General features: G+C 60.6%; 1 protein-coding gene across 3 annotated transcripts in view; it reads right to left on the reverse strand.

Moving 5' to 3' along the window:
* Nucleotides 1-683: 683 nt before the first annotated feature.
* The window catches only part of LOC106495439 (syntaxin-binding protein 1), a 30,280-nt gene continuing 9,656 nt past the window's right edge, over nucleotides 684-21,307 (reverse strand). The window contains exons 2-20 of one of the 3 annotated variants that reach the window (XM_067308986.1): nucleotides 16,645-16,694; nucleotides 16,277-16,358; nucleotides 14,974-15,050; nucleotides 14,255-14,333; nucleotides 13,029-13,132; nucleotides 11,803-11,951; nucleotides 11,124-11,208; nucleotides 10,626-10,756; nucleotides 9,892-9,999; nucleotides 9,444-9,504; nucleotides 8,558-8,623; nucleotides 8,188-8,268; nucleotides 7,916-8,054; nucleotides 7,076-7,185; nucleotides 6,709-6,810; nucleotides 5,018-5,103; nucleotides 4,429-4,583; nucleotides 3,145-3,268; nucleotides 1,974-2,057 (exon numbers count right to left, since the gene is read on the reverse strand). In XM_067308986.1, coding sequence (XP_067165087.1) covers nucleotides 3,159-3,268; nucleotides 4,429-4,583; nucleotides 5,018-5,103; nucleotides 6,709-6,810; nucleotides 7,076-7,185; nucleotides 7,916-8,054; nucleotides 8,188-8,268; nucleotides 8,558-8,623; nucleotides 9,444-9,504; nucleotides 9,892-9,999; nucleotides 10,626-10,756; nucleotides 11,124-11,208; nucleotides 11,803-11,951; nucleotides 13,029-13,132; nucleotides 14,255-14,333; nucleotides 14,974-15,050; nucleotides 16,277-16,358; nucleotides 16,645-16,694 — 1,775 coding nt within the window. In that variant the 3' untranslated portion in view covers nucleotides 1,974-2,057; nucleotides 3,145-3,158. Of the gene's footprint in view, nucleotides 2,058-3,144; nucleotides 3,269-4,428; nucleotides 4,584-5,017; nucleotides 5,104-6,708; nucleotides 6,811-7,075; nucleotides 7,186-7,915; nucleotides 8,055-8,187; nucleotides 8,269-8,557; nucleotides 8,624-9,443; nucleotides 9,505-9,891; nucleotides 10,000-10,625; nucleotides 10,757-11,123; nucleotides 11,209-11,802; nucleotides 11,952-13,028; nucleotides 13,133-14,254; nucleotides 14,334-14,973; nucleotides 15,051-16,276; nucleotides 16,359-16,644; nucleotides 16,695-21,307 lie in introns of all 3 variants that reach the window. The other 2 variants (XM_067308987.1, XM_067308988.1) reach the window with 2 other exon arrangements.

Here is a 21,307-nt window from a genome sequence, read left to right on the forward strand (position 1 = left end):
ATTTAGTCACTCGAGTGCTTTAGTACAGAAGAACAGATATACAGAGATGATACATGTTTGTGCTTCAACACTTTCAAACATTTAGATTCCAGTAATTTCAAGGTAAACAAGTTCCAAGACAGACTAGATTTTTTTTTTAATTTTCCTTTTTGATAAATTATTTTTTATATAAATAACTGTAACAGAAAAAAAAAAAAAGGTCCAACATACAAGATCCTGAAGCATTTGCATTGCTAAACTGAGAGAGAACTCAAAAAAGGGGAGAAGACCAAGGAGGAACCAACAAATATCAGTGCAATGATACAGCCTTTGCCCTAAAAATATATATTTAACTTTATGGGCAAGGAATAAACGGGGAGAGGAAGAAGGAAGGGGGGGGGGTCTAACCACCGATGAGGCAAGAGAGAGAGATTTGGGGGGAGGAAATGGGGTCACTGCCTTCAGACCGGAAGGGAACAGAAGAGAACGAAGCGAATGACCCCAAAATATTGCAGTGCATCTAGAGGCGGGGGAAAGGAAGGGGAAATCCTTGAATGTAAAAAAAAGAAAACAAAACGAAACAAAACCAAAGGAGGTTTGGTTAAATCACTATACACCAAGCTTGTAAGAACTTCACGAGACACATTAATTAATATACACACAGTCCGCTGTGAGAGGGGGCCCGGGCCGGGGGGGGGGGGAGAGGAGGGGCTGGGGGGGGCGTTCGGCCACTTCCACGGTCAGAAACGTTTCACCACGGGACGACGAGAGCGGGGCCGGCCGGTGGGGCCGGCGGGGGCTGCGGGACGGGGCTGCCACTGCCGGGAGCGGTGGCGGCAGCGGTGGCGGCTTCGTCGCACGGGGCTTCTGCAGGCAGGTGTTGCAAGCGGAGAGAGCTCCTTGGACCCCGCACCATGAAAAAGAACCACATCTTGCTCATATATATATATAAATATATATATATATATGTGCGTGTGTATATATATATATATATATATGTATATATGTGTTTGTATATATATATTTCTTTTAAGGGCTACAGCAAACTGAAGAAGGGTGGGAAAGGCTGGTGCTGCAGGCAGCTGGCGAGGCAGAGGAGCAGCCAAACAGTGCAAGGAAACGGGGCCCTTCTTCAGGTTTTGACCGTTCTGGTCCCTTTTTGCCCAGGTCTTCTCGCGGGGTCCGGCGGCGGCGGCGTGGCGTGCAGACACCTCCCGCCGACACATGCAAAGCGAGAGGCTGCCACCGCCGTCCAGATGTGCACCCAACATCTGGCTGGGGCCTGGGAGGGTTGGGGAGCCGGGAACGGCGGGGAGGGGAGCGAGCCTCAACCGAGCAGACTCCGGCACGAAACACAGAAGGGCGACACGGGCGAGACGGCCCCTGCGCCCCGACCCGCCGCCCGCGAAGGGAGGGAGGGAGGGCGGGAGGGCGCGAGAGGAAGCGCGGGCAGCAGCAACGGCAAGAGCTCTACCAAAGGCGCGCTCCTGCTTGCGGCTGGGCACGGTACGGGATCACAGAGCCAGGAACAACTGAGGCGCATCCGTCCATCCGTACGAAAAACCCAAACGAGGAACAAAAAATTTGCAGAGTGTTTTTTTTTGTTTGTTTCTTATTTTTTGTTGTCGGCGCCGGTCTCTAGCGATGAGCAGATGGGTTACTCGGAAATGAGATCTTGGTTTCGGATAGCTATATATATATAGATAGATAGATATTTTTTTCTTTTCTTCTTTTAAACACGATGCATCGTTATTATTAATATGATTTTCTTCTGCGTTGTCCCCTCCCTTTGGTTAAAATGAGAGATGGGGAAGGTGAAAGGGGGGGGGGGGATGAATGGGGTTTTTCAACACAAGAACAAGAGAGAAAGCTCGGCCGGGGCTGGGGACGCGGCGTCGTGGTTCGGCAAAGTGACGCTCCCGGGTCGGTCCCGGGTGGGACGGGGGGGGGGGGGGGGGGGGAGTCGGCGTCGCGCGTCGCTCGCTGCGCTTCGTTTTAACTGCTGCTCTCCTCCTCTGTTTTATTCAGTTTCTTCAGCGTGTCCAGCAGCTTCTGTGGGGTGAGGATGTGCGTGGACCCTGCGGGAGGCAGAGGAGGGGCGGGGGGGGGGGGGGCGACGGCCGGGCGTCAGCGCCAGCCGCGGCCCCCCCGGGCGGCCAGGCCCCGGCGCCCCGTCGCCGTCGCAAACGCCGCCCCCGACCCGACCCAACGCAACGCGGCGGCGGGCGGCGGCCGTGCGAGGGGAGACGCCGAGGGGACGGGGACGGGCGGTGCGGGCGCTGCACGGGGCGGCGGCGGCCGCGGAGGAGGCGGGCGGTGCCGCTCCGGCTGCAAGCGGCATCCCCGGCGGGGGGGAGGCGGGAGGCGGCGGGAGAGGCCGGGAAGCGGCGGAATTGGGGGGGGGGGATGGGGGGGGTCTCCTGCACCCCCCTGCTGAGCCCTCCCGCGCCGCCCCCCCGCCGCCGGGAGCGCCCCGGGGGGGGGGGAGGGGGGGGCAAAGCCACCGAGCGCTGCTGCGCGGACATGCAGCCGGCCGAACCGCTCGCCAAACGCGCCCCCCCGCAGCCCCCCCCCGTGCCCCGGGCCGCACGGGCCCCCCCCGACAGCCGGGACGGCAGCGATCGCGGCGTTCCCGACCTCGGCCCGCTTCCTCCCGGGAGCTGGCGCCGGTGCTCGGCGCTGTCCGGGCGCGGCGGCAGGGCCGGCAGCGAGGGGCTGCCCACGCCGCCCCGCTCGCCCCAGCGCCCCGCTGCTCGGCCGGGCCCGCGGCCCCCACGTTGCGGGCCACGTCCAGCCCCGCGCTGCCTAACAGGGCCCTCCGGCCCGCGGGGGGCTTCCCCCTTACACCCCTCTCCGGCATCTCCCCCGGCGAGCCGGGACCCCCGGCCCGCTGCGCGGCCTCGCTGGCACCACGCGGCAGCTACTGATGGCAGGAGGGGTCCGGCCAAGAGAACCACATGGCGCGGGGTGGATGAAGGCAGCGCTGGGCGCGTTTCGGACCGGGAGGGCGAACCGCAAGCATTTTCCCGTCAGAGAACCGAAAAGGAAAAAGAAAACTGAAAGGAGAGAGCCGAAAAACAATAATTAAAGAAAGGAGGAAGAGGAGAATCAAAGAAAACCCTTCGGGGAGGAAGAGTTTCTTTTTCTTTAGTAGGCTGCCTTTACTTGGTTGCTTTGGCTCACTCCATTGCTGGAGCCTGATCCTCAAATGAGACCCTAGTGGAGTCCCTGAAGTCGGGGTGCCTCAGGTCCATGAGAAATTTGGTGGGAGTGAGAATGTGAGTAGCACCTGCGGGAGAACAGAGGTGGGCTGACTGCGGGGCGGCGGCGGCCCGCGGCGCCCGCCGCGGTGCGCTGGCGATGGCGATGGCGGGCGAGAGAGCGGGGCAACGCGGCATGCATCCCCCGGCGCGGCGCGGTGCGGCGGGCTCGTGCGGCGGCCCCCACCGGCACGCACGCGCCTGGGCGGCTGCCGGTGCCACCCCAGCGGGGATGGCGGTGGCGGGAGCCTCTCCACGGACGTCGGGTCAGGGGGAGGGGGAAAATCCGGTGAGCAGATGAGGTGGCGGCGAGGGGCTGCCCGGGGCGCTGGCCTCATCCTGCCCCGGGTGAGCTGCAGCAGCACCACGTGGTGCGTGTCCAGCTGTGCACCCCGCGCCCAGCCCCGCGGTGGGACCCCCCAGGGAATGTGGGTGCCTAAAAGCCCCTGCTAGCACCAGGCAGCGCTTCCACCTCGCCACGCTGCCCCTGCGCTTTGCGCCTGACCCACGGCCCTTCCCGCTAAGTATGGCTGGACCCTGCGCGCACGATGCATGGACCGTGCACGCATTGCACGTCCGACTGCACACGCCACGCGTGTCAGACTGCCGCACACGCGATGCACCGCAGTGCTGCACACGCGATGCATGGCAGGCTGCACACGCGATGCACATCCGACCGCTGCACACGCGGTGTGTGTCATCCAGCCCCTCCAACAGCGAACGCCCAGGCCTGCAGCAGCAGGTTGTCCTGGCTGGTGTGCCAGCTCCCACGCCTTTCTTTCTTTCTTTCTTTCTCTCTCCCTTTCTTTGATAACCTCTAGGAAGAGAGTGCCATCAGAGGGAGCAACCGGATCACTTCAGGATGCAAACTCCCTTCCCTCTCGCCCAGCTCAGTCGGAACGGCGGGGAGCAAAACCAGCCGGGGAGAGGAAGAAGGGACCTAGGAGGTGGCGAGGACAGGCGGAGAGGCACGGCCTGTGCCGGGGGGGGGGACAGCGGGGCGCAGGAGTGACACCAGGAGAAGACCTTTCCGCGTCGGTCCTGCTCATGCAGTCATCTGGAGGCTGGATTTTGTGGGCTTGCCGCCGGCCGCGGGAAGCCGCGCTGGGAGCGGGGCGGCGGAGCGGAGCGTGGGATGAGGCGGCGAGCGCGGCGGCGGGTGCGCGGCGTCCCGGCGCCCCCCACTCACCTATTAGCACCTCCCACTTGCCGCTGGCTTGCGTCACCTCGTAGGCGCAGCGCATTTCGTTCATGCTCACGCCGCCCAGGATGAAGATGATGAGGCGGGGGCCGCTTCGGTACTCGCCGGGCGCCTTGTTCTTGTGCCAGTGACCGTAGCGGGCACTGGGGAGGGAAGAGAGCAGAGGGGTGAGGGGGAACAGCCCGGGCAGCCTCCGCCTTCGCTGCCGCGAGCCGTAACGGCAGAGAGGGACCGGCTGGGGGGCCAAGCTTGGGGAGGAGGGTGGGAGATGCACCGGGTGCCCCCTGAAGAGCAAGGCAAGAGTGAGCACTTCAATCCTCCCCGCTAACCTCGGGTGAGTCATTTAATCTACGCCCGCCTCAGTTTTCCCTTCTGTACAAGGGGCTCGTTTTTGGCCTCGGCAGCCTGCAGAAGGGTAGGACCCCTCCGGGCAGGTAGGGGCTGGATGCTAAAGGTGATATTTGTGCTGGCGTTCAGCCCGACGGCTGGAGTCTCAGCCGGAGGCTTATCGGCCCTGCAGAGGCCGGAAGGGGGGAGGTCGGGCTGCCGCGTTTCAGCAGGGAGAGCTGGGACCCACCTGACGGCAGTGGTGCTGAAGGAGGCAGAGGAGCGGGTGGAGATATAAGGGTAGTGCTTGGTGTCCAGCTTGTCATCGATAGCGTCCTGGAGGGAGAAAAAACCCCGAGCGAGGATTCAGCGAGGAGCCAGGCGCCGTGCACAGCCCCCTGTCCCAGCTCGGGGGCATCCTGCTCCCTGTCCCACCTCCACAACGCAGCCCCACAGCACAGAGAACCCAGCTGGACTGGGCTTTATTTACATACATTTGCATACATTTGCATACATTTGCATGGTCCTACTTTTTGCAACAATTTGGTTAAATTCCTGTAATACTGTGCACTTGGGAGGAGGGAGATGGTGCTGGTTTCCCTGTGGGGCAGAGGCAGAGCCAGGGACCTGCACCACGGGGCATGGGCTGAGGCTCGCCCTGACCACGGGGAGGTCCAGCAAGGTAGGGCAAGGAGAAGGATGGCAATTTTTGTTTCTTCTGAGGAGGATTTCAGTAGCCTGAGCAGAATTTCAGTGGCCTGGGAAGAGTTGGAAGCTTTGTATCTATGACACACGGCTGCAGCTGAGCATTTGGTGAAGGGGTAAGGAAAGTGGCATTTCTTTCTTGGTGCTAATGGTGGAGGGTTAAGGCCATCTGCAAGATGTTCATGAGACTGGGATGCCCTAGGCAGTCCCCTCTGACCTTGGTGATGGGGGTGATAGTTTTTAGGAGTGCTCTGGAGCAGCAAAGGTGGTGGGAGAGTTTGCCTGGACTTTGGTGGGGGAAGGCAAGAGCCCAGCTGGTGTTACATGTGCTCCAGGGAGGCACCCCCAGGTCTGTGGTTAGCAGGCTGCCTAGACTGTAATGAAGGGAGTTTGGGTTGAACTCGTAATCGGTGCCGTCAGGATGGCGCTAAGCTGCAGAAATGCTCCCAAAATGTGGTGCTGGGGTCTGTCTGCCTGTCAGATCAGGTGGAAAATGCCCATGTCAGCATCATTGCCTGTGATGTGCCCGGCTCTAGGCAAACCCCGTGAGGCTGCTCTGGTCCTCAAGGGGTGGCCGAGAGAAGAAGGGGGTGCAGAGGAAGGCGACACCTGAAGATCATTTTCTGTCTCTGTCTGGCGCTACCTGAGTGCAGCACTCGGCTGGATGCTGGATGCCAATATTGGCGCTGAGGAGGCGAAGCGGCAGGATTGTGCCTGTGCCTGGGGCAGCGGTGCTGCGCGTGTCTGTTCGCTCAGGGGTGCGAGTGGCGCTGGGTGAGGATATAGCCCAGGTGTGCCCCGTTCTAACGCACCGCATGGCACAAGAAGCACCTGGGTTGTTTGCTCGTGCTGCAGTGATGCTCGGGAGCTGCCAGCTCGCCTGTGCGCTGGGTGCCGTACGGATACAGAGTGGGCATCCCAGCCTGGGGCCCAGCGTGCAAGCGGAGGGTCAGCAGTAGCGCGAGGGGAAGGGCGCTCCAGGTAGGGTGGGACATGCTGCACCACAAATCATCACAGCCTTGCTAAAACTGTAAAGAAAACTCTCTCCTCCCGTGGGCGCTGCAGGGCCACGAAGGCCTGGAGAAATTAGAGAGGAGGCTGCGGGACTCCTGTTGCAAGCGCCTTTTAGGGCCCGTTTTGGGAGTGATGCCGTGAGTTGGAAGCACCTTGCTCTCTGCAGGTCTCTTCCTGGGCGTGCTGAGGCCCCCGCTCTGTTCCCCCTCCTTGCTGACTCACCTCCATGATGTCCTTAATAACAGGGGTCCATCGGGAGAGCTGGTAGGTCTGCTCGCTGATCCGCTCCTTCCGCTCCGGCTTGCTCCGGCGGCGCAGGGTGGACTGGGCACAAACAGCAAGAGACACCCTGAGCCACAGTGGCTCCTGTGGGCCTTGCACCGGGACGCGGTCCCTGTGCCTCTGGGGCTGAGCCCATGCCGTGGGGTCAGAGAGACCCTGTAGGAAATGCTCTGGGGGGCCTTGATGGCTTCCAGGCAGAGAAGTGGTTCCCATAGCAAAAAGTCACACCTAGAGTCGGTGCTACAGGGTCCTGGTGGCTCTCCCTAGACCCAAGGAGGACTGTGGGCAAAGGGAGTTGGACACTCACGTCTGTGATGATGGGCACCCCAAGGTGGGCCATGTTGGTGATGATCTCGCTGTCCTCTGCAGGGATCTGAGCGTGCTGGATCAGCTTGTTCAGGTTTTCCTCAGTGATACCTGGAAATGCAAAAAGGGAAACAGCATCTTCCCATGAAATGCATCTGAGCAGGGACACAACCCCTCTATCCACACCTTGGGACACCCATCCTGTTGTCAGCCAGGGAGCGCTCAGTGGACACCAGGCAGCTTTCTGCTGCTCTGATCCTACCTTTCCCTGTGTTTTCCACCCCACAGGAGCCTCCCATCCTTTGGAGAAGAATACATCTATTAAGCTTATACACAAATTCTCATTTTCTGCCACCTTTTGACTCTGTGGGGAGCAATGTGAACTCAGCCAGGTCTGTTCCCGGTTCTGCCCTTGTGCTGCAGAGTGAATTTGCACCAGTCACTCCATCCCCGTGACCCTCCTGCGTGGGGGGTGAGCCCTGCTGGGAAGCACTCGGAGGCCTCAGAGTGGACAGGACATACTGATGGGGATGGAGAGCTCTGTTAGATGGTGGTCTGAGTCTGCTCCGGTCTCATGTGCAGTTGCCTGTGCGTGTCTGTGCACATAAGGGACTCCAAGTTTTCAGTGTGGTTTGTTAGGACATTTGAGGAGTGCGGAACCACCTCAGAGACTCTGGTGATGAACTGGGGCTGTGCCTTTCCATTCGGCTTATCTTGGTCAAACACTGAGCTCTGTGCCGGAGGGAGCTGCCTGCATTTCTTCTTGCTCACTCTCCATCCCTTTCACCTTCTCCCCCCAGCCCACCTCCCTGTCCTGCCTGCTGAGCTCTCTCCTCCTCACCGTTCTTCAGGAAGATGTAGAGCAAGATGATGCGGATCTTGTCATAGGTGCTGACGTTCCCATCCAGCAGGATGGGGACGATAGCCCTCATGGGGTCCTTGATCTTTTCACCTTCAGCATCAGTGCCCATGGCCAGGTCCTGCAGAGAACGCACGCAGTGATCACTGCTTTGCCCTGGGCTCAGTGCCAGCGCTATGAGGTCAGGCACGAGCATTTGGCCCAGTTCTCCCTGGTTGGAGGTAGGGGGAGGTGGAAGCCAGGGAATCTGGTACCTGTTCAACTCGGCAGAGCTTATCCACTGTGCCTTGGTAGTGCTTCATGCAGTCTTCAGCCAGGTGCAGGTGAGTAGAGTACTGGGGAGACACAAGCAGTGCAGACACCCTAGTGGCATTGGGAGCAGCCAAAGGTCCCCTTACCACCGCCCCCAGCTTGCCAGCCTGGGCCTTAGCCCAGAACCGAGTGTGCCCCATGCTGTGCGTGTCAGCCCATGTTGGCTGTGGGGGGATGGTGCCCCTTGCCAGCCCCTGTTCATGGCTGGAGACCTGCTGAAGTGGCCTGGGGAAAGCTGCCTCTGGACATCCCTTGTGTAGGTTGCTCAGGCACCGTCTGCTCTCCATGGACACATTTTCTTATTTGTTTTACCTTGCTGAGCTCCTTCTGGTACTGTGGCATCTTCTTCAGCATCTGGGACAGGTCTCTCATGGTGGTCTGCAACGGGAGGAGACACAGTCACTTACCCGCCATGGACTTATGGCTGTGAGTGGGACAGTTAGCAGAGAGGGACAAAGAAGGGGACAACTCTGCCAAGGACTCCTGTCCAAATGCAGTTCGCTGTCTCTTGGGGGTTTTGGTGATGCCTGCTGTGATAGTGCTGTGTTTCATCAGCTGGTGATGAGTCTGAGGAGCAGGGAGAAGAACTTTAGCTGCAGAAACTAGAGAAAAGGGGAGGGAATCCCTGGAGAACATACCCCCCAGGACCCTCCTGGGGACCTTGCCTGTGCACTTGGCTGAGGCTGAGATGATGTTTTCAGTTTCTGGCTGTTCTTACATTCTGTTTTTGACACAATCTCCTCACTACCTAGAACTTGGTGTCTCCAGAGAGGAACTGGCCAGAAGCAGAAGGAGCACTGTCAAGGCATGCATGGACCTCTGTGCTCGGGTGCAAACCGATGCCCCTCAGCTTGGTGCTTTCCCAAAGCAGAACAACTCAATCACCAGGCCACCACCATCCTGCTTGCTACAGTCTCTAGAAGTCCCTTCCCTGTTTCCTCAGCCCCATGCATAGGATAAGGTGAAGCAGCATCTGAATGTGCTCAAATACCCCTGGCTGCTCCGCGGCCACGGAGTTGCTCCCACGACTGGCTAGGGCCAGCAGGGAACTGTGTGTGCTTGGCCCGTCGTGGAGCTATGCATCAGGCATCCATGCAAGGCCTCAACCTGTCCTGGCATGTGGCTGAGTCCCTGGGGCTGCCTGGACCCCACTCTAGGGAGGCGCTAAAGCCCAGCTCAATGCAAGCAGTAAGGTCACCTTGTCGCCCGTGTTCATCCTCTTGCTTGAAGAAAATTCTTTCAGGGATCGGGTCACCTCCCTGGGGAGAAGAGGAGGACACAGCAGTCAGCATGCCACCAACTGCGGCGCTGCTGACCCTTCTCACACTATGTGGTCCAGAACCTCCAGGCCCAAGGCATCGGGGCACACCCCAATGCGTTTGCCCTTCCTGCGTCCTGCCTTCACTTGCAGGATGTGCTCAGCCTTGCTGTGCAGGCAGCGATAGGCCACTCTCCTGGGCAGTGGGTGCAGGCAGAGCCATGGGGAGAGCACCCCAGCTGGGTTAGCAGTGGGGCTGGTGGCCTGGCTTGCTGTGAGTTGGGTGGCAGTACTGAAATCCTCTCCCACCCACTCTGCTTTTCCCGTCTCCCTTCACTCCTCAGTGTGGGGTTTGGACAGGCATCAAATTGCCTGCAGGGACACTTACTGGGACACCTCTGCGATGTGTTTGTGGCGTAAGGTGACCCAAAGGTCATCGTCCTCATCCAGGAGAACCTCCTTCACCCGGGCTTCTCCAATGCCACTTGTCTCGTACCTGGGGAAGAGAGCAGGAAGCGTCATGGAGGGGAATGGGGTTTGCAGGGCGCACGCTCCCCTTATAATATAATAACATGCAATGAGTAAGAGGGGCAAGAACTTGTGGAACAGCAGGAGAACGTGCAGTTGCTACTTAGGACGGGAGCTGAAGCACAGGCAGCTCCAGCAGCGTGGTCATGGGTGGCAACTTGCTAAGCTATGCTGTCTCCAAGGGGAGGGAAAGCAGGAGCGTGCTGCACACAGACCAGGCTCCAGAGGAGGCACTGGGAGGTTTGCTCTTAGCTCTGCCAGTGAGCTGGGTCAAGTTATTTCAGCTTGGTTTCGTGTCTCGCCTTCTTGTACCTGTTTAGACTATAACTGGGAAAGGGCAAAGGGTTAAAGGTTAGAAATGCTCCTTTTGTACTAAATCCTGCCTTCCTCTTGGCCAATATAACATCTGCCAGACTGTGCATGTCATAGTGATTTCTCCTGTTCAATGACTTGTGTGGCAGAGCAAACCGGCTGAGCTGGAGGCTCAAACTTTGTGTCTCAGCTTCGAATTCCTGCTCAAGTGTTTGATTCCCCTGGGCTCCCTCGGCAGTTGTTCACGCTCCTGGGGCTGGGGGGTGGCACTGCCACACTCACTTGTAGACGTCGTTCTCGATGGGCAGCAGGTCGTAGCTCATCGCCTGGAAGGTCAGTTCATGCAGTACTGGGGAAACAGGGTCGAAGCCCCGATCCAAGATGAGGAGCTGGGAGCGAGCCTTGTCCGGACCCTGCAGACCCAGAGGGGAGAGCTGTCAGCAGGAGAGCTGGGGGCCCTCCAGCGCCCGCAGTTGGTGGGGTGAAGCCAGGGCTATGTTCTAGCCCTCTGTCAGTGTTATACCCCTTGGGGGGTATCTACAACTATCCTGCACCTGTGTGCTCATCACGGGGGAGCCCACTGACAGTTCAGCAAGGGCTGGGTCAGTGCTGCTCATCTAGCCCTAATGGAGCTGCCAGACCATCAGAGACAGGGCAGGCTCCGCTTGCAGCCCGGCTGTGTGGCAGAGCTTGAACCGGACTTTAGGGATAAAATACCAGCCAAGCCTTGGAGCCCTGGTGCCTTCCCCGGAAGGGCCTGCCAGTGCTGTCCCTACTCACCTCGCCCATGGTGGGGTCATCAGCCTTGTAGGCATCCAGCTTGTCCTGGATGAGCTGGGCCAGCATGGCGTTGTCTTTGTAATCTCTGGAGAAGACAGGAAGGGTATGTCAGGTCCCTGCTCCTGCCCTCGCCGCAGCCCAGGAGTCCTAGGGCAGACAACTAGCACTGGCAAAGGCTGTGCAAGGTGGGTGAGGGACCAGGAGGACCTGCTTGTTTGCCCTGTGCGATGGCCTTGGCTTATGGGAGAAAGGGGATCTGAGCACATCTTGTCGTCGCTTTCCAGTTCTCCTTGGGGAATTTGGTGCCCCACTTTGCTTTGGTCTGCTACAGGCAGGGACAGTACTAGATGTCCCTCTGCTAGCTTAGATCACGGGGTGGCCACATGGATTTCAGGCTCCCAAACACCCCAGCTCTACACAGCATCATCTGAATCAAAACCTGTTCTTAAATTTAGCATGGGTGTTTCTGTCCATCCTACCATCTGCCTTCCTCCAGACTGGTACCACCTATCTCCAGTGCCTTAGCTAGTGCTGGGACTGCAGACAGTGCTGGTGGGCAGGATCTGTGAAAGGGAGGATTCATGGGGTCCAGCAAGAGGAGAGCTAAAATAGCTCTAAGGGGAAGATGGAAATAGGGATACCTCCTTTGGGGGGTACTGTGGACCAGCGCTGCCCTTACCCTCTGTACCGCACCGCCGGGTACTCCTTCAGCGTGGCGCACAGTGTGGCAATCTGCTCTGCCAGGCGCTCCAGGATCGGGTTCTTCATCTGAGCCTTGTGGGGGCTGTAAAAGCTTTGGAAGGAGTCGGCAGAATCCAGGGAGTAAACCTGGGAAGGCAGAAATAAAGCAGGAGGGAGGTTAAAGGAGAGACGCTGCTGGGGACATCCAGGGGACCAAGAAAACTGGCTGAGGTTCAGCCAGAGCAGCCCCATCAGCCAGTTCATGCCGGGGGGGAAAGCACCTTTCCCCGTGCCCTGGTGTCAGGTCCATCCAGCGGCTGTAACGGTGCGGGGGCAAGGATGTGGTGGGCATCACAGGACACTCTGGAGCTTTTGAAAACCGGATTCAAGCCCAGATACATGTCCCTGCAAATGGCCCCGGTCGAACCCCGGGTCCTGACACCCGGTGAGTCCAGCGATGCTTGAGAAAGGAGCCACTCTGGGTGTCTGCTCTCTGCTTGGTGCCCTCTGCACGTGACAGCCCTGACTCCCCCCTAGCTGCTGCTCCGTGTCTCGGTCCCCTACGCACGTGCACGCTGCAAGGCACCCTGGGGGTGAGCTCCAGGGTCAGGAGACCCTCCCAGCCCTTGCACGGAGCAGGTATCTGCGCCCGGGCAGGCAACCAGGTGCTGTCTGCACTGAGGAGGAGCAGGGACACGTTGCTCCCTGGCCACCCTACCAGTGAAGAGCAGGTGCCAGTTTTGCAGTGCATGGGGCTGCCAAGAGTCATCCTCCACGTGCTCTTCCAGGGAGGCAGACCCTTGCTGCGTAAGGGGTTAACGGCACCAAACAGTCAAGCGCCATCTGTTCCTCCCCAGTGCCCGTTCCCACCTCCTCTGGCCCAAGGAAGAGCCTCTTGGGCAGCAGATGGCCCGCGGCCCGGCCCCCCCGGTGCCCTTGGCTGAGCGGCCACGCTGGGGGGGTCACAGAGCCAGCCAATGCAGGCTGCTAGTGCCGGGCCAGAGCACGGTGTGCCGCTAAATCCGCAGCAGCGGATCAGCCTCGGGAAATAATCGGAGGAGACAGGAAGGAGAGAGCGGAGCGGGAGGTAAAGCGCCAGCCCTGGGGCCAGCGGTTCTGCAGCGAGTTCACAGGCCTCGATGCGCCGGGGAGCGGGGCGAGCATCCCCCGCCTGTCCCGTTCCCCGGGCTGCCCAGGAGGGCCGGGTCCCCGCCGGGGACTCACCTGCGACTCGGACGGGAGGAAGGCAATGTTGATCTCCGTCAGGGTTTTGACCACCTTCGCGGCGCGGGATTTCACCAGCTCGTTGAAGAGGGCGTCGGGGCAGGCTGGAAGGAGAGGAGCAGAGCAGCGCTCAGGGCACGGGGCGGCTGGCGCGGCGAGGGCGACACCGCCAGCGGGGTCCGGGGGGCTTTGCCCCACTGTCGGTCCCAGAGCGAGGTGCCTGGGGGACAGTGGCTGCAGGAGCACCCGTGCCACGGAGGATGGGGACCCCGCGGGGGTCCGTGGGCTGACGCACCCTCCCTCTGGGGCTGCAGGCTCACACGGCCCCTGGCACTTGGGGCCACTTGTGCCCCTCTGTCTCTGCTTTCTCGTTTGAGTTTTAGTGATACAGCCTTTCCTGTCTCTTGGTTTCCATGCGGATGTCTTTGGAGGGGCTGTCACTCCAGATTTGCACCTGGACACGGCAAGGGAGCTTGGATCCCCATTTGGCATGGGTAAATCCAGCTGTGTCTGTGAGCGTGTGGGCCGGGCATCCCCACTGTGCTGGAGCTGGGCAGCACCTCCTCAGTCCCCTCCGGCACAGAAGAGACCGTCCCACTGCGTCCCCGAGTCCCAGCCCCTGTCCAACAAGAAAAGCTCCACAGATCCAGGGACCGAGCTGGCTGGATTTGGGTTAAAGTGCAAAAAGCACAAAAGCTCCCAGCAGTGGTAAAGAGGAAGTTTGGGAGAAGGCTCACGCTAATGCCAAACCATGAATGCAACACATGAAGGACCCAGGTCCTTGGGACACAAATTAACCCCATCGAGCCCTGGGGTCGTGCACACCGGGTGAGCTTGGCTCTGGTTCGTTCAGCAGCTCCTGCAAGAAGCTGCAAGAAGCAGCAGCACCATAAGCATGAGCAAAGGCTCAATTTCAAGAGAACTTCCCTAACATCAAGGCCTTGGTAGATCACGTGGCTGCCTGCCCAGAGCATGGATCGCTTGAATTACCTGCAGCAGCATTTGGCCCATATGAGGACGTTTTTGCCTCAGAGGGCGGACGTGCCAGCTTCCCTGGCAGGGCTCCCATTTTTGGGTCCTGTCCTGCATAAAGAGGCTACCACTCTCTTGCAGGACCTGCTTGGTGTTTGCTCTTTCTCCTTTTTTCTTACCCTGGAGGTGCCAGCGGGGAATTAGGGGGCATTGCTGCCGAGGCAGTGGGGAGCAGTGGCCCTGCAGATACTCACAGTCAGTGAAGAAGACGTGGGCTGCTCTGTACTTGGAGGTTGGGGGGTCCTTGAAGTCGTTGATGAGGGAGTGGATGGACTGCAAGAGAGAAGGAACCGGCTGAGCTGGGCACGACTTGCTGCATTAGCGGCAGCTGCGTAACCCTGAGCTGGCTCTCAAATCCCGGCCGTGCCATCCTGGGGCTCTGGGCTGCCCTCACGGATTCACCTGGGCACTGCCGGTGTTTTGGCAGGATCTCCTGGGCATGAGCCTGGCCGGGTTTGCGAGACCCACAAGCTGGGGGTACTGGGGGACTGTGCAGCGCTGCCCTATGGGGAACCTGCTCCAGGCCCGGAGTGGGGATCTCCTCTGCATGGAGCAGTATTGAGTAGCAGGCGAGGGGCAACTGCGCTAAGAGAGGTTGTTTTTATGTCCCTGGGTGGCAAGGAAGGACTTTGTTGCAGGCCATTCGAGTTGAAGCTCTGCTGTGACAACCAGCTAGCAGCAGCATCCTGCACCCAGGGCTCTGCCTCCCCTTTGGACATAGTTTGCGCCTCTGATCCTTCGCTCATGGTTTTGCACATCTAAGAGGGCTTGGGCTGAAGGCACTGCCCCATCTGCGCCGTTACGCTTGCTGAAGCAGAGTCATTTCCCAAGGCTGCCCCTTCCTAGCCTGGGCATCGCTCCCACCTCCCAGAGCCAAACACATGCCCCCAGCACCCTCCCACGAGATACTCACCTTCTCGGAGGGCGTGATGAGATAGACGGCCTCCAGGCTGGGGAGCGGCTCCCGGCGCTTGTTGATATCTTCCACGACTAGGGAGGAAACACAGGGGCTGTGCCAGGGACCAGTCTGGGCACAGGCAGCGGTGCGTAGCCCACCTCGCCCACGCTAGGGTCCATGGGGGCCAGATGTGGTTATGGCAGCTCCCGCAGGGGAAAGTACCAGCCCTCCCAAGCCCTTGGTTCCCAAAACATCCCCAAGCACTCACCCCTGCCCACGCGGAGCTGGGTGGGGGGTGTCCCCATCCCATCCCAGCCCTGCAAGGCCCTACAGGAGTGGCTGGGGCACCTCCAGATTTGGGGCCGTTTGTGTGGATGCCTGGAAGGGCTTCCCCCGGGTAGGTTGGCTGATTTGTTTGCAGGCCCCAGCGCTGTGATTGCTCTGATCTCTTCTCAAGTCCCTCTGCTAAAGGGGACCACTCGAGGGTGATGCTCTGGTCCCTGTTGTTAGGACTGTGCCGGTAGCCACTGCTTCCGGCAGTCTCTGCTGGAAGCCAGAGGTGTCGGGGCTGTACGTGAAGACCTGCCGCATGTGCCTTGCTCCAAGTGGTTGCTCCAAAGCTCCCTCCAGACCCCTCTGCTGCCACCGCGGGCAGCTCTCGTATCACCGCAGAGGGCTTGTCTGCACCCACCGAGGCCTTGGTTTCCGTGTCTTGCCTGGGAAATGGGGAGCCATCCCAGCTAATTCCCTGCTACAAAACCACAGGAAAAGGCAAACCGAGCCCTAGGCTGGTGCGGGTCTAAGGTACCCAGGTTGAGGTTGGGGCAAACCCCCACGGCTTTGAACATCCCCAGATCTGCTGGCTCCTTTCTGAGTGCTGCGGGGAGCTATTTATAGGGCTGACATAAAACGACACCTGGTCTCCTCCTCATATGCCCAGTCTCCGTGGACTGAACCACTGCCAAGAGACAAGATGTTCGGGCTTCTCTAGCCCCAGCAGGCAAGCAGGGAAGCCTGTAAAGCAGCCCAGCACAAGACCTAGACAGTCGGCCGTGCGTGATAGAAGGCAGCGTCCTGCCATCTAGAGTGGGACGGAGCTGGTTTAGGGCCGTGCCGGTGCCCTGAGCAGTGACATGTCCATGGAGATGTCTGACCCCCCTCAGCCATGCTACTGCACAGCTGTGAATGGAGCAATCCTCACGGCTCCCCTGCTGTGGAGGGATATTTTGTCCTTCATGCAGCAAGGTTTGCGAGAGACGGCTCAGATCCAAGCGGGTTGGGGCTGGCCTGCGAAGGGGCCAGGAGCGGCGGTACTCACTTGTTATGCCCTCCGTCATGATGTCGGTCATTTTGCAGCAGGAGGACAGCATGCGCATGCTGAGCTGGTCCACCACCAGCACCTGGGGAGAGCGGCGTGAGCGGGGAGCTGTGGGGCTGGCGGGCAGCCGGCGGGGAGGCGTGGGATGGGGCAGCGCTCCCGGCAGCAAAGGCTGAGGGAAGCGCCCCTCCGCTCTGGCTTTTGGCCGTAGGCTCCCAGCAGCAATGCGGATAAACCCGACAGCACCTTCCCCCTGCCCAGCTTCCTCCTCCCCACCCCACTCTGCTCTTGCCTCTCCACCCTCCTCCTCCTCCTCCTCCTCTTCCGGCCCCTCCGGGGTCCCTCTTGGCTCCACTGCATCCACTCACCTTCCATTCGCCCTTCTTCTTCACTTTCCGGATCACATCGTGCATAATCTCTGCAAGAGAGGGAGAACAGGGTTGTTATTTCGGGCCAGCTCCCCGAGATCTCCTAGCTGCTCTGCAGCCCTGGACCCCGGGATCCCCCGACCCCGGCCACGGTGGTGGGGATGGAGCCGGCAAGTCAGCGCCGGTGCAGGGGGCCATGGCGAGCCCCCATCCGCCAGCACCTTTCCCGGGGCACAGCATGGGGAGGTGGCTAAGGGCGTTCGTGGGGGCCTGGGGAGGGGGTGTCACCCGCCAGCACCCGTTTTTGTCTTGTGCTCTGCACTTATAAACTGAGCCGGCGGGAGCCGAGCTCGCGTAACGCAGGGAGCAGCAGGCAGGACTCGAGCGCGCATCCCCGCGGCAGCAGGACGGGCACCAGGGTGGAAAGGAAGGTCTCTTCTGGGGAGCCTCGAGCCACCCCGCGCGCCCGGGGGCTAATCCGAAGCGCCAGAAAAACAACAGTGGCTTAAGGGCTCCTTTTAGAAACGAGAATCAGGCAGCCTGAGCCTTTTCCTTGTAATCCCCGGCAATCCCATTTCACCGCCCGGCTCTGCCTACCTTGCACAGCGGGAGGGGTGGCAGCCCCGGGGACCTGCACGCCTGGGGACGCCTTGGGTTTGGGGCCACCCGGGCCATAGGCCCCCGCTTCTGCCCCGCTCGGGGTTTGCGGGGCCGGGGGTGCCAGCCCTGGCGGGTGCGAGGCTCCCAGGGGATCGGGGTGCACGGGGAGCCCGTGCCTTGGCGTGTGCACGAGCCGGCAGCGGGTGGGAAGGTTTCCAGGCTGGCCGAGCGCAGGGTGGCCCAGACAGCAGGATGGAGGTCACCTTTTGGGGCTGGAGGGGACATTCGAGCCTTGGCAAGGTGGAGGTTTGCCTGGGCGACCTGGCCTGCCGGCAGGGTGCTCCGGGTTGCCCTCCCGCCCTGCCCAAGCGGCTTATCGCTGCTTTCAGCACCGCGCTTGGCTGCCCTCCCGCTCCTCCTCCTCCTCGCCGTGGAGCCCGCGGCTCCACATCCGCCTCCGCTCGCGGCTGCGGCTGCACTTGGCCCCGGCGGTCCCACCCCGGGAGCATTTTGGCAGGAAGCTGCCAGGCGAAAGGGGTGACGGCGCTGTCCCCGGCGTGGGACTTTGGGGCATACAGCAAGGGAGCAAAGGCAGCCCGATGTGCTGCCTGGACATCTGTGTGCGGGGACACGAGAAGGAACAGGGGCCCCAGATCCTTGGAGGGACCCCTTTTTCCCCTGCTAAATGCACCGGCGTCTCCTTGCAGCGCCCGGATGCGCTGGCCGGCCGCGCGGCCAAACCGCAGGGAAAGCGCCTGCGTCCGCAGGCAGCTGCGACGCATCTTCAGCTCTGCGCCTTCTCTCTCCCATCCCTCCCGGAGGGTTTTGCTCCAGCCCCCCGCAGTCCCAGGGATAGGAACACAAATGCCCAATTAAGGATCCATCATGCTGTAGGTACAAGGAAATGTTTCTAAATGAGAAAAACGCAAGGTTTGGGGAGGCTGTTGGTGAGGGTCTGACCCTGCCAGGCTTGCCCTTGGGAACGGTTCCCCCACGGAAGCAATCCCAAGGATGCTGATCCCACAGGGAAAGCTCGACTTGGCTTTTTATGGTGTGGTTTTGGGCCTAAATTTGTCTCTTTTTGGGACAAGGCTGGAGGGTGGAGGAAGCCAGAGCTCAGCACCTGCAGATGTGCCGTGGCCCGAGGAGAGCTCATCTCTAAGGGCTGAGCTTTTCTTGAAATGCCCCAAAACTGGGCCTTTTGGGGGCACCAAGCAGGGAGGCAGCAGCAGGAGGTGGTCACCGCTGCCCGGGGTGGCTGGGGCACCCGTCGCTGCCTTCGCCGCTCTGTGCGTCCCCTCCGTGCCCAGGTGACACCCCAGTGCTCGGAGGCACCGCGGCCGTGGGGGTCCTACCAGGGCCTGTCACCAACAGGCGGAGGCCGTTTTGCAGCCAAACAGGTCCTTATTTGGGGGAAGGAAGTTCCCCAAAGGAGCAAGTCTTTGATGTAAGGTCCGAGGGCTTTTCGCTCCTGCTCGTCCTGCCTCCCATGAGACCCTTGCACGGTGCCGTCAGCTCAGCCCTGGCTGCCACCCGTCCTGGGGAGGGACGCGTGCGTTTTTAGAGGGGGGCAGACACGGAGGTCTGAGCCCTCTGCGTATGAACGGGCTGAGCTTCGGGAGCGCGCGGGGCTGCTTTACTGCGCTACCGCCCGGCCACGGACATCCCACGGTGTTTTTACGGGCTGAAGGAGACAGCCAAGGAGGCCAGCACCTCCCGAGCTGCCCACAGCGAGCAGAGCGGCGGCACTGGGGGAAACTGGTGCCAGCAAGGAAAAATCAGGAGTCCATGAATATTGCAGCTCTGCCTGTCTCACTGAAAAACTCCGAGGTGCCTGTTTCTACTGCTGCACAACCAGGTCCTTCCTAATGAGATCCGCCTTGGAACAAGCCCAGAAGGATGTTGGCCGCAGATCTGAGGTCCTGCCTGGCCTTGGGGACAACCCTTGGGCTCTGCGTCGGCACAGGGGGTCGTGCCGTGGTGGGGTGGGAGTAACTGGAAGGAAGAGCTGCGGTGATGGGGTGCAGCCATCCGGTGAGTGCCCTGGCTGGATGCTGCTGGCACGGAAAGGCAGCTGGTTGCACCTGTGTGCGATGCCCACGTGAATCCAGGTCACCAAAAAGCAGCAAAAAAAGTGCCGCATTAACCTGGAATTTTGCTCAGCTGCAGGCAGGAGCCAGCCACGAAGGCTGCCCGTGCGTTGGGTCCCGCCGGGAGCCCCATGCCCGGGGCAGCTCAGCTCAGGCACCAGCCACCAGGCCAAGAGGAGGACGGCGGAGTGCCAGGGGGCAGGAGGTGCCTTGCAGCGCCCTGGGTCCTGCTCCTTTGCTCGTGCCAGGAAGGAAGGTCCCCAGGACCCCTCCTGCTGTCCCCACCGCACGGATATGAACCCACGCGCACGTGCCGATGTGGTGGCACTCGCCACTCAGTGGCTCCCTGGTCTGCGTTGCTGCCCATGAGCAATGCTGTGGGCGCACGCCGAGCTCAGGAGGGCCAGGAACGCGGCGCCGTCCTGGGGCAAGGTTCACTTAGCTCGAGAAAGCCGCCCTGGAGCGACAAACATTTCCTGATCCTGCCAGCATAGCTCTTTTTTGCATTTCATTACTCATATTTGGCTCTTTCCCTTGAGCCGTGATCCAGGAATAGCAATGCTGTTTACAAAGCAGCATCCACGCATCCTTCAAGCCCTCGGTCCGACACCAAGAACTTCGGGGGCAACTGAAACAACTGCTATTAAACAGCAGCGGCCAAGCCAAGGAGCTGGTGAGCAGGGAGCCTATTTTCAGGAGAAAATACCAACCGGGGGAAGGGAAAGGCCTCCTCCAAGGCTGCGAGAGCTCCAGAGAAGGGAGAAGAAGGAAGGAAGGAGACTGGGGACAAGTGTCCCAGAGCCAAGGGCCACAAGGGACGATGTCTTAGGTGCAGATATTCCCACTAGCTCTGCATCTTTCTCGACCAGTGCTTTTCACCCGTGGCCCTGGGGTGCGTGTGGCCACTGTAACTTCAATTTGCAGAGCCCGTAGGGTTTTCGGGATAAGGATGCTCGGTGCCCCAGGCAGGGGTGCAAGGGGACACAGCATCCTCATCCTGAGCGCCCTGCAGGTGCCTGGGGCACCGAACATCCTTATCCCGAAAACCCTACGGGCAGGGCGAGAGGGCGGCTACTTGCAGGGCGAGGGCTACGTGCCCTCCTCTTCTCCTTGCCTGAGGGCAGCAGCAGGCAGGAGCCATTTCGTCCTTCCCGGAGCCTGGCTTTCCAGGGACTCTGTCCTCTCTGGGACACAAGCAGCCGTCCCAGGAAGGGAGAGCGCCCAGCAGCCGAACGCGGGGGTCTGCTTGGGGGGCACAGCTGCTGGTGGCTTCGCAGTGCCCCTTGGCTTCAGGGGCCGGCGTGACGGGTCTCCCCAGCTCCGGCTGCGCTGCTGCCTCCGGCAAGCCAGGTGCCAGCCCTGACCCTGCTGCACAGGGCTGCCCCAGCCTGAGCTAGGCTAAACCCCACGTCTCCTTCCCAGCCCTGGAGCTGGGGGTCCACGGGGACGGTCCCCGCTCAGAGCCGGTCTCCCGGCCACGTGTGCCTGCGCAGGAGGGGCCCTCGCTGCCCAGGGAGCCGTGGCGTCCCCTCGGCAGCAGGCACGGACTGACCTTGGGGAGAGAGGAGAGATGCAGCTCTGCGGCACGCAGTCGCCTGATCCCCAGCACAGCCTCCGGCGGCATGGGGACGAGGGCGCCTCGAATGGGCTGCACCGAGCTGCACCCTCGGGGAGGGCTGGGGAAATTTGGGGTGTTGCAATAAGTGGACAAAAGCTTTTGCAGTGCCTGTGCGGGCTGTTGCGTCCGGTCAGGACTAGCAGATTGAAAGTCAGTGCGTGTGCATGTGTGCACTGAGCTGGCTGCGTCTGCTTCCAGGGTGGAGCATCAGCCTGGCTGTGCGCAGGACAACTCTCAATTTGCACATTTAAGCTTAGGCTGACCCTTTGCAGAGCTGCTACTCGCTCTCCCACTGCTGGTCTCCCTTCCCTCCCATCACAAAGTGCTGTTGCATCCTCCTGGCCTGACCCTGATG

This window comes from Apteryx mantelli, chromosome 21 (genome assembly GCF_036417845.1).
Source record: "Apteryx mantelli isolate bAptMan1 chromosome 21, bAptMan1.hap1, whole genome shotgun sequence".
NCBI classification, from domain to species: Eukaryota; Metazoa; Chordata; class Aves; order Apterygiformes; family Apterygidae; genus Apteryx; species Apteryx mantelli.